The 12,296-nt window shown below is 44.9% G+C and overlaps 1 protein-coding gene across 2 annotated transcripts in view; it reads left to right on the top strand.

The window, feature by feature from the left end:
• GJC1 (gap junction protein gamma 1) overlaps positions 1–11,647 on the top strand; it is a 37,552-nt gene extending 25,905 nt beyond the window's left edge. For both annotated transcript variants that reach the window (XM_075561966.1, XM_075561965.1), the window contains exons 2-3: positions 5,413–5,488; positions 6,212–11,647. In XM_075561966.1, the coding sequence (XP_075418081.1) occupies positions 6,232–7,422 (1,191 nt within the window). In that variant the 5' untranslated portion in view covers positions 5,413–5,488; positions 6,212–6,231 and the 3' untranslated portion in view covers positions 7,423–11,647. The remainder of the gene's footprint in view (positions 1–5,412; positions 5,489–6,211) is intronic.
• The last annotated feature ends 649 nt before the right edge of the window (positions 11,648–12,296 follow it).

The raw sequence follows: 12,296 nt of genomic DNA, 5'->3' as shown, positions 1-12,296 counted from the left end.
CTTTTTTTTTCACAATTGTCTCCATCTCCTTTGTCTCTGTTTCACAGACCCCTGGCCTTCAACAATAAACCTAACATGGCTTTTTTAAGCTTTCATATTTTTTCCTCCATAAGAATTCATCTCTTTCTCTTCTCCATGTATTTCTTATGCGTTGGACTTCTTTTGTACCGTTCATTGTATTCTGCCCTGTAATAGGCTGTACTCATGTAATTTTCTACTTCTGCAAACGTATTCAAGATCTGAAGTTCATTATAGCACGCACACATTAATCTCCTTTTGTGCCCTGGACGGGGCACTAGGCACCAGAGGCACAAAGAATTGAGAAGGGCTTGGTGTGGTGGCTTATAGGTTGTCCTGCTAACCCAGAGTCTGCAGCCCCACAGGGGAGAGATGGGACTTGCTGCTCCTGTGAAGCTGACAGCCTCAAGTCCACAGACAGGGTCGCTGTGAGCCACGGGAGACCACTCGGCACCCTGAGCTCGGGCTTTAATTTTACTGCCAGGAACTAGTATTATAGCTGATCAGACAGGTGCTCTTAACTTTTTCTTAATGGACAGAATGCTAATATTGGCATGGGAATGTGTGAGGGCAGGCTTCTTGGAGAGGAAAAGGAGGGTCCCCTTTTCTGTATTCATATGCTGCCTGTGCAGAGTTGCTATAGCATTCTAGACCGCAGTTCCTAGTCTTCAAAGTGAGTTAAAAATAGAATCTATCTCCTGAGATAAACCAAATACGGTGTTTTCTTCTTCACAAAAATCCGATGCACTCTACAGAAAAAATAGTCTCCTTTGGTTTGATCTTGTTAAGAGAGACCTTGTAGAACATTCTTCAGATACAGAAGAATTGGAATCAAATAATTTTTTACCAGGTTGATGCCAGCTAGTTTTTTTTAAAAAAATCATTTTATTGGGGCTGATACAACTCTTATCACAATCCATACATACATCAGTTGTGTAAAGCACACATACATTCGTTGCCCTCATCATTCTCAAGATTCGCTTTCCACTTGGGTTCCCAGAATCAGCTGCCAGCTAGTTTTTAAAATACTCTTCTTTGACAAGATTTGTAACTTCAGTTACTTGGAAAATAGACTAAAAATAGAACATTTTATCTTTGTCCAATAAAAGTTATATAAGCAAACTTGACTTGCTTTAGTATATGGGATATTTTTCATGTAAACAAAAAATATATATTGTATTTTCTAAAAATGGGCCAGCCACCCTAGAAAGGATTACTTTTTTATCATTTTATTGGGGGCTCCTACAGCTCTTATCACCATCCATCCATCCATTGTGTCAAGCACATTTGTAAATATGTTGCCATCGTTATTTTCAAAACATTTTCTACCTACTTGAGCCCTTGGTATCAGCTCCTCATTTTTTCCCCTCCACCACCCTCCCTCATGAACCCTTGACAATTTTTTTTTCATGTCTTACACTGACTGCCGTCGCCCTTACCCACTTTTCTGTTGTTCCCTGGGAGGGGGTTATACGTAGAGCATTGCGATTGATTTCCCCTTTCTCCCCGCCCTCTTTCCCTTCCCCTCCTAATATCACTACTCTCATTATTGGTCCTGAAGGGTTTGTCCCTGTGTTTCCAGCTCTTATCTGGACCAGTATACACGCTCTGGTCCAGCTGGATTTGTAAGGTAGAATTGGGATCATGGGGGCAGTGGGGTGAAGCATCTAAGAACTAGAGGAAAGTTGTGTGTTTTACTAGAGCTGTACTGCACCCTCACTGGCTCATCTCCTCCCTGTGACCCTTCTGTAAGGGGATGTCCAATTGTCTGCAGATGGGCTTTGGGTCCTCACTCCACACCTGTACTTATTCACAATTATAAGATTTTTTTTTGTTCTGGGTCTTTGATACCTGATCCCTTGACATCTCTTGATCACACAAGCTGGTGTGGTTCTTCCACATAGACTTTGTTGCTTCTCAGCTAGATGGCCACTTGTTTATCTTCAAGCCTTTAAGACACCCCCCCCCCCAGACACTGTATCTTTTGATAGCCGGGTACCATCAGCTTTCTTCACATTTGCTTAAGGACACATTTTGTCTTCACTAGTGTCGGGAAGGTGAGCATCATGGAGTGCCAGGTTATTAGAACAAAGTTGAGGGAGTACTTGAGTAGAGGCCAAATGTCCGTCTGCTACCTCTATACTTAACATATAAATATGTGTACATATATCTAAAAGACATCAATAAACTGAGAAGGTATTTCTTTCTATTTCACATCAAATTGCTAATACTTCCACTGTTAATAAGAGTATCTTAGAAGCTGGGTGGGCAAAGGGATAGAAATAGACACTTTACAAAGGGGGAAAGTGTGTATCCTGCAGTATTAAAAACACATGGACATATTTTTGAAGTACAATGTGGCATCTAGTAAAAACAGCATAACAGACAGTGCTGACAAGGTTGAGGTGGAACCTTGTTACAGTTCCTCCTTGCCCTGCATTGCCAGCTTGACAACCTGATTGTCAGCACCAAGAGCCAAGGAGATGCATATTTCTCATGGCCTAATCCTCTTCCTAGAGTTTCCCTAGAGATTAATTCAGCCAAAGCTTTAAGGACACATTCACAAAGATATTAAGTAAACGGACACATATATCAGTTGGAGCTCTCCTAGTACAAAAGGCCTCTTGCCCTCTTGCCATGTCCCTACCAGCTTGTCACATGCGCCTGTGTCATTTTCTGCTCATATATAGCTAACAGGTTTCCCCTCCTGTTTGTAGAAGTAGGAAAGCCAAATGGTTTTGCTTATTATCAAGATCCTGAAACTCAGAACACAGCCCTCTGACTTCTCTGCTTCTGTAAGTAAACCTATTTATAAAGTAGTGACCGAAAGAGTACAATTCACCTATGGGTTGCCCTTGTGGTGGGGGGTGAGATCTGTAACCTATCTATGAATAGGACACAGAACTGCCCCACAAGATTTTTTAGACTGTAAATACAGAAGCCGACTGTCACATACATCTTTCTCCTCTGAGCTCAAACTGCCAGCCTTTCCATTGGCAGCCAAGTCCTTGGCCCCTGTATCATTGGGGCTGTTTTTCCACTTTTAGTAGCAGACCAAAAGAAAGAAACTTGGTGCCTCAGGTAACAAGCTACCCTCCTCAATGAGGCTATCCTCATTCTGCTTAGAAATACTAGCCCCAGAACTCACCATTCTGTTCAGTTTAGTTTTCCTCTTAGGATGATTTATACACACACACTCCTCACAGGTTGAACCTTGCTCTCTGGCATTTTAAGCCATTCTCTTAATTTGTTAATGTATAGCTGCAGTGTGTGGGAGGTGGGGAGATGAGCCACCTAGAAGGGGGTGGGGTGAGTAGTTTGAAAATGTTTCCCAGGTCACCGCCATCATCCAGGGGTGACTCCACCAGGAGCGAGAATGGGCACTTGGGGACCAGAAGGAGAGGGAAGGGAAGAGCATCAGGAGAACCCCCTGAGTTCTCTAGATCCAAGCATTCGTTTTAGGAAGCTTGTGAGGCTTTATAAAAAGAAATTGCCTGTCACCCATTTTGTGAGTTAAGTTTCTAAACACATTTATACAAAAATAAATATGAATAAACAGATATAAGCCAGCCTTTTCACTCCTAAGCAGCTTTGAAAATTAGTGCCATTTTACATTCAGAAAGAGTGTTTGTATCAACAAAAATTGAAAGGGAATTTTGGAAATCAAAATATTTTCAAGGAGCTGCGATTGCGGGCCTTTCTGTTTGTTTGCTTTAATAACGTTTTCACAATAAAATGACATTGAGAGGGAGGAAGAGAACAAAACAGTCCTTGTGCGTCCACTATTCAGAGAGCCCGTATTAAGGTAGAGCTGGAATAGTGTGGGCAGGGGCACCAGTCGTGGGGCGTCCTCAGTCCAGGGGTGCTTCAAGGTACAGGCACAGGGTCCTGTGGCCCTTAACATGCCCTAGAAAACCAGTACTCACATCATAACTGGGCTACTTTGTAATGTACATAAGTTCTAAGGAGCTTATCACCAATCTCTCAGAATGATTGTATTTTCCGTTTAGTATGATATGCTGATCTGTTGAAATTCTTTCATATCAATGACTACTAAGTTAAAAAGATACCCGTTCTGTGGTGGAGATGAAGGTCTACAACACTGGTTCTCAAATCTTCCTGATGCCGCAACCCTTTAATACAGTTCTTCATGTGGTGGTGACCCCCCAACTGTAATTTTGCTATTGTTATGAATCGGGTGACCCCTGTGAAAGGGTCGTTCAACCACCAAAGGGTGGCAATCCACAGGTTGAGAACCAGTGATCTAGAAGATGCGTCTCCTCATTCATTAGCGATTTCACTTTCATGATTTGGGCTTAGTGGGATAAATAGAATTCCAGGCTTTGGAAGAAATGCTTGTGATGTGTTGGTTTGGGAGAAATCTGAGCCTTCAGGGAACTTGTGGGTGTGAATTACGGAGGTTTGTGTTGTAAGCATGGCTTACTTCATGAATGGGCACTACATATTTTGTGGTTTCCTAACTTGTCTATTCAGGGAGATACAGTGGTGAGCTCATTTAGAGAGCTGAGCTGGAGACACGTGGGGCCAGGTCACATCACCTGCACATTAGATAGAGGTCTGCACCACCTGTTTTACCAAACCCAGTCAGTGTGAATCGGGTGAATGGACCCGACTGACCGCTTGGAGATGGCTCCACTTTTTCTGTCTTAAACTGAGAATAAAGTTACTATGAGAACATACCATTCAAGAACTGCCTTCAACTGGTTTGTTAAATTAATAAATAGTAAATGAACAGAGTTGGGATAGTATGGATAAATCTAGTCCAGGGCTTATTCAAAATTGGGTAGTGGAAAACGATGTCCTGGGTAATGAGCAGTGATAATCCGGCACGTTGTTGTTACGCAGCAGAAATCCAGGTGTTTCCCCTCTGACTTTCTGTGAGCAGTTGAATCTGTAAATCCGCCACTCGGAGAGGATGGCCTGGGGACTGAGAGCCAGCTGTTGGTGTTCAGCTCAACAGCTGGAGTGGCCGGCTGCTCCCGCCCCCGTGAGACATCTTGGCTGCTCCACAGATGAGTGTGGGCTCAGGCACGCAGGGGAGGAAGGCTTTCACAAGACATCGGTGACCTGGGACAAGTTAGCTCGGGCTCTTCCGTCTTGGCTGTTTCCTATAGGTGCCATAGTTCCTCCGCCTCAGATTTCTACCAGTGACTCAGCTTCCTGTCACATTTTCGTAGACTGACAATGACCTAAGGATCTCTAAAGTCACGCTTACATATTTCACCACCACATGGATTTAGGGGAGACAAGTCTGTTTGTCTCCCCATGTATTCCTGTGATACATAGAAAACTTTGTTCCAGAAAATGGCATGTTGGTGATTCTTTGTTTTCTGTGGGAAGAAGCTTATGGCCTTTTTTTTCCCCTTCACCTAGAGGGAATCTGGAAACGTTGCCAGCAAAACATCAGTTCTCTAAGAAACGTCTGGGTAACAGAGATTCTGGATAACAGGTAAAATGTGTTTAAACTTACTTTGTGGTCCTGGTAAATTACCTAGAAATAAATTGGGGGAGAGGTGAGGAGGAGAGAATCTGGTTTGGGGTTTTCCATGCAGTATTTAGGTAGATTTTAGTAGGGTTGTCTCAGTACAAACTCCTTCAAAATTATTTCAATGGGGAACAAAGTTCTCAATGATTTCTCCTCTTGATTGGATTTAATGTCCTCCCTATTCAATCCAGCAAATGTTTTTTAATACCTACTGTAAATAAATACAGAAATACAATTAATAAAGTCTTCTATGTAGTCAAAGGTCTGTATTTGTTGTATACTTTCCCTATGGGATTTTGGGCAAAGCCGGAATTTTAGAATCTGCGATGTTATGCAGCTTAGCTACAAAATGAATGCCATCCTGGTACCTTTCTGACTCTTTGTTATTGTCGGTTATTTGCAACTGTGCTCTCTCCTCATCTTCGCGACACTGTGTTGCCACCTGTTCCCAAATGGAAGTGTTTTCTAAAGTGCATTACTACGGGACCAGCCACCTTTTCCACTAGGAGCTCCGCCCCTACGCTCTCGGTGACGGACGTGCCAGGTCTGGGTGGAAGAGGCACCCCTTAAAGTTAGGTTTTATGCCTGCAGATTAGTGGTTCCTAGAAAGAACATACATAGCAAATTAAATGACTACAGTCTTCACGTGTGTTGACTTTTCTGTTGCTGTTTCCCCGTTTCTACCAGGGCAGACCAAGCCCATCACCATGAGCTGGAGCTTCCTGACCCGCTTGCTAGAGGAGATCCACAACCACTCCACCTTTGTGGGGAAGATCTGGCTCACCATTTTGATCGTCTTCCGGATCGTCCTGACGGCTGTAGGGGGAGAGTCTATCTATTACGACGAGCAAAGCAAATTTGTGTGCAACACGGAACAGCCAGGCTGCGAGAACGTCTGCTACGATGCTTTTGCACCCCTGTCCCATGTGCGCTTCTGGGTGTTCCAGATCATCCTGGTGGCCACCCCCTCGGTGATGTACCTGGGCTACGCCATCCATAAGATTGCCAAAATGGAGCATGGGGAAGCAGACAAGAAGGCAGCGCGGAGCAAACCCTACGCTATGCGGTGGAAACAGCACCGGGCTCTGGAAGAAACAGAGGAGGACCACGAGGAGGACCCCATGATGTACCCAGAAATGGAGTTAGAAAGTGAGAAAGAAAACAAGGAGCAGACCCAGCCTAAGCCCAAGCATGATGGCCGCCGACGGATTCGGGATGACGGGCTCATGAAAATCTATGTGCTGCAGTTGCTGGCAAGGACCGTGTTTGAGGTGGGTTTTCTGATAGGGCAGTATTTTCTGTACGGCTTCCAAGTGCACCCCTTTTATGTGTGCAGTAGACGTCCTTGCCCACATAAAATAGACTGCTTTATTTCCAGACCTACTGAGAAGACCATCTTCCTTCTGATCATGTACGGCGTGACAGGCCTTTGCCTGCTACTGAACGTTTGGGAGATGCTTCACTTAGGGTTTGGGACCATTCGAGACTCACTAAACAGTAGAAGGAGGGAACTGGAAGAGCCGGGTGCTTATAATTATCCTTTCACTTGGAATACACCATCTGCTCCCCCTGGCTATAACATTGCCGTCAAACCAGATCAAATCCAGTACACCGAGCTGTCCAACGCTAAGATGGCCTACAAGCAAAACAAGGCCAACATCGCCCAGGAGCAGCAGTACGGCAGCCACGAGGAGAGCCTGCCCGCAGACCTGGAGTCTCTTCAGCGGGAGATCAGAACGGCTCAGGAACGCTTGGATCTTGCAATTCAGGCCTACACTCACCAAAACAACCCCCATGGCCCCCGGGAAAAAAAAGCCAAAGCGGGATCCAAAGCTGGGTCTAACAAAAGCAGTGCCAGTAGCAAATCCGGGGATGCAAAGACCTCCGTCTGGATTTAATCTTCGCTGGCCTGAAACCGTGCGTTTCCCAGTTGATGGTAAGCAGCGGCTCACTGAGTAGTGACTTCCATTGAGTAACCACTTGGTCTGGTTCTCTTCAGGGATGCTCTTGGCTCAGGGGACTCTGAAGGCGGGACTGGGGTGCGGGCGGGTGGTGGGTGGAGAGGGAAACACAGTGTCCCCGGGCACATGTCCTCAGCAATAACACAGTGGTGGAACTTTACACGTGTGTCCTCCAGCTCTGGAAAAGAACAGATATATTTAAATCATCCGTTGAACAGTTTTTGTATGTACAGTATTATGGTACATTTTTTTAGTGTGAGAAATTTTTGTTTTTTGTATTTGTACATTGGACTGCTGTAGTTATACTTTTATATTAAAGGGGAAAAGTACAACCCACAGGTCATGCCTATTAGGCTAGTGTTCTTGCTTTCTACTCTGGGTTTAGAGCTTTCGTAGATGTTCCACGTAATCCAAGTGCCTCCTGAGTTGCAGTGAAGGGCCCCCATGTGTAAGGAGGGCAAGGAGGAAGAATCTGCTTTATTTTCTTGGTAGGAAGAACCACAGGAGAATGAGGTCGGGTGTGTATTTCGTTTGTGAAATCTTTGAATCTCAATCTTGGGCCGGGAGTTGTCTAGGTTGACAGTAGGTTTTTATAACCTATTGATATTTTTAAAGGAGATACATGAATCATAGCAGGGTTTCTTTAAATGTCAAGCATTGCCAATATGTGCTTGGATGGTGTATATGTAACTTGTGTTATTATCAGAACTTGATAACACAAAGTCTCCTGCCAGCCCCTTAAACTGGTAGCAGTGTGAAGAACCTCCGTAACGTGATACTACGCTTTCCTTCCCAGAGAGGAAGTCAGGCCTGGAGTAACAACTTCCATGATTGGAGCCCCCAATGGGCGTGGTTAGGAGTAGTTGAGGGCCTGCTGGATTTGCCTTAAGTCTCTTATCCGGCCGGAACCTCCACTGGTTTCCTAAGCCTATGATGGATATTTCTTTTTATATGTTAACATTAGAAATGCCAAAATTCCCTTGTAGGCTAAGAATACTCAAAGCTGTTTGCACTGCCACGGCAGAAAGCCTAAGCCGAAGTCCAAATTCCTTGTTTTTTAATAATCTACCGTGGAACTTTGCCTAGTGCCAGTGTGGGTTTCTGATCTGGGAATCCTTCCTGCAAATAGAGCCAAGGAGAGGGATACCATGTACTCCTATCGGCATATCTGTGTGTCACCGACAGGTGTTACTATCCACACGACGCTCCGGTTATTCAGTTGCCATTTTCAACCGCGTAGTACGTTGGAAAGCCTTGCTCTCTGGATCGTGCTCACATAGACTCCCACCGTTAGTGAGTGTCCAAGGAAAAGCTTGGTAAGACTGTAAAGTGGGGGGGGGGCCTTTGTGCCACCCAGGAACATTTGTTTGGGCGGGGTGTGTCTCACATTCACCAGAAAGCTGATGTAGCCCACCTCTAGCTTTGAAATACTGAGGCTTTTCTTGGGGGGTCGGGGGTTATGTTTTAAATTTTAAGGCGTCAGTTCTCTATTAGTCAAGAGAATCTGAGGACAGGGTACTTTGTTCAGTTTTCTTTTTGTTTCTCTCTTCTACACACACTCCCACCCCAAAAATGATAGAACATTTGAATTTATCATTTAGCTCTCTACCTTCTCTCTCTAGAGCTTTAAATAGATGTCTTAATGGAAGGATAGAAGATAGACGCGCACACGCACACACACGCATACTTGACATCCATCTGCTCAGAGCCTGAAGGAAAGCAGAGTGGACTTGCCCCCAGACAGGTTGAGTACTGGAGAGTGGTGGGGAGGGAGTCAAGCAGAAATTCTAGGAGGAGCCAGGCAAAGGCATTTGGAGCCAGAGCATCCTCTTCGTTTCTATACACAGCACCCCTGGTATTTCCTCATGGCCTATTCTCATGAGAAGTTTTGTCTTTTGTGTCTGAAAGACTCTTCAGTTTTTTTTTTTCTTCAGCATCTTAAGGTACAAGAAAAATAGTCTCTTACGTCACACACACACACCCATGTGCACATGCCCACTTTTTAATTTGTTTTCAGTCTCTTATTAAAGTTTATTGCCCAGTTCTTTTCTTTTAGCCTCCCCACACACGAGTTGGCCAGACCCGTTTCCCTCCAATGGCATGTTACAGACCGACATGAAGGACATGGGCTCTGGCGATGTCCATATCATAAGCACAAAGCATTGCTCCAGTTCTGAAACGCCCACAAAGTCTTTAGGTTGGGTTTGATTCTACCCTTACCCCCCGCCCAGCCTATCAAAATCCCTACTCTGTTTTAAATTGCCACATAAGGCGTGCTCGGTCTTGGTGTGTTTGCCTCTCCTTCAGTCAGACGAGGAGGGCTTAGGTCTTCCCAGGCTAGATCGGGGCACAGTGGACACTGAGTTGGTGTCCCTGAACATCCTATTTGGTTTATTCTAATGCAAGATGTCCTTCGCTCTTCATTGTTAAAATCTATTATTCAGAAGAGATTAGTAAAAGGGCTGAAATCGATTCCTTAAATGTGAAGGGAACGTTTCGATTACATTGTCCCTAGTATTAATGTGCCTTGCCTTTGCCTGTGATTCGGTTACACATGTTTCTGTATTTGCTCATTTGAAAAAGTTTATTTTTCTAAGGATATTTCTCAACTAATGAGCTTTGCCACCAGAAAGTGGTTCCCACAATTTTGGAATCATCCCCCCGATATGCTTGTTAAGGGACACTATCTTTAAATGGGCGGGGAGGGGCGAGTCAACGTTAGATACAGGTCTTGCGGTAGGAAATTAGGCAGAACTGTTTCGAGGTTTCAGAACCACTTCCCTCTCAAAGGTGTCAGTGAAGTAGAAAGGGCCTCTGGTAACAGATGATGAAAGCCCACTCGTGTTGCTCACTTACCTGAGCTTGGCGCTTCGAGTACTAGGTACTGCGATGGTAGTGAGGTGGCACTGGTCACCGGAGCTCCAGTGGTGGTTTAAAATGTGCACTCTGGTGGGTTTACACCAAGGATGGAATTGGATGGTATCCCTGTAAGTCGTACCTGTGACGTGCCCATACTTGAGGCTTTTTGTCTCATTTAAGAGACATTACTTCTAAAGATAGCTTCTCTCATTCATGAGAATATTTTGGCCTGCCAGCCTTCAGTAAAAGGCAAAGTCTGTCACACTTGAATCTGCATCAAGAAACGCTTTGTTGGAAATGAAAGGGCTTTTTTGCCGTAAAGAACAGCACCTGGCGTCCAAGACACAGGTGTCAGTGATTTTGATCGGAAGGTTCCAGGTTTTAGGCGCAATAGGTATTCAAAAGATAACCCTCTCGAAGTCCACTTTAGCTTTGGAGTTTAGGAATTTGTAAGTGAAATCCTGATTCTTCGGAGACACCAAAGAACTGCATGTGTCTTTTATCCTAAAATCATGTCATGCTATTAAGTGACCCGAAGATAGCAGAGCCCACAGGCTGTTAAACAACTGAGCCTACTCAGTACAGAGCTGGGAAGTAAGGTTCCCGCGATGACTGCCATCTTACATGTGGACTAACGGCATCACCATCAAGTGCCAGGACCGTTGCAGCGATTTGAGTGCTCATCCCACGTACTCTGGCCATCCGTCACGGAGCGCTTTAAAAGACTGTGCTAGGGTAGTTGTATGTGTTGCTAGGGTGACAGTAGTGCTGTTTCCAATAATGACATTACCGTTTTGAGTTCATGCATCTTCCCAAATAATAGTCATATTTCTCAAGGTAGTCATCTAGAGTACCCCAGAATCAAGGAGCCAGAGAGGAAGGTCCTAGTTCAGCGCTGTTCCTCTCTAGAAACCGGAGTGCTGCGATTCAGGGGTGATGGCTTTCTGTTGAACCAGGCAAGGAAACTTGGCTGTATACTTCCACGATGGAAAATGTTTCTCCTTGTTCCTCCCATTGTATTTTGTTAACAGATCTCTCACAGAAGTCTCTACCTCAGGCACTAAGTGTTAGGTAGGATTTGTGTATTGAAAGACTTAGCTAGGGCTTCCAACTTTTTAGAATAATTTAAATTTTAAAAAAAGAACCTTTTCATTCAGTCTTCTAATGTGTGGCTCGAGTTTGGACATTGCTTGAACGGCTAAAGAATTACCCATTCCAGTGCCAAAGATCATTGTTGCTGATTCTGTTCTGTACAGTTCAATGTAAAACTTTCGTCGGTTCCAAATACAGTTTAGAAGATTCACTTGTGGTCTGTGCATCTTTTCCCCAAACTTTAAACCCCTGGCATAGCCAGTCAGCTGCCAGGAAATGTCAGACTGAGATTTTAGTTGTACCCCATTCACACTGCAAAATAAAGCTTCACGGCGTACTCCAAGAACCTGACACCCAATCTCTTCTCATATATCCACTTGTAAGTTGAGCTCAGTGGGAATGTAGGAACGGAAATGTTTTCAACTAGAGTTTGGGGCTCAAGATGTGGCCTATTTTCATTGCTGGGTGGCGCTCTCGGGGACTGCTGTGGCCAAATGGGCCTGTCAGTTTGTGGCATGAAAACCAGGGGGGTCTAGATGGCCTTAGGTGGGAAAATGGGGAGACTGAGGTGCAGCAGGAAAACTAGACAGAGGCCCTGGTCTCTGGCTCCCCATGCTCCTGGAGAAGAATGCCCGTGAGAGAGGGTCCTCCGTTGAGGCGGGGAGCTCAGCTAACTTCTGGGCCGGTGTGGGCAGAGGGCGGGGAAGGGTGGCATTCATTGCAACAATACCCTCTGTTCCTACACAGCAGCCTCCCTCAGCAGCCTGGCTTGGGCACTGGTCAGACAACCATATTTGGTAATAAGCTTGTGAGCCGTGTGAACGCTATTGGAGTGGTGAAGTCATTCTGATTCTATCATC

Source organism: Tenrec ecaudatus, chromosome 10, assembly GCF_050624435.1.
Source record: "Tenrec ecaudatus isolate mTenEca1 chromosome 10, mTenEca1.hap1, whole genome shotgun sequence".
In the NCBI taxonomy this organism is placed as follows: domain Eukaryota; kingdom Metazoa; phylum Chordata; class Mammalia; order Afrosoricida; family Tenrecidae; genus Tenrec; species Tenrec ecaudatus.
Note: the sequence above shows the minus strand (reverse complement) of the source record. Positions and strands in the feature narration are given on the sequence as shown.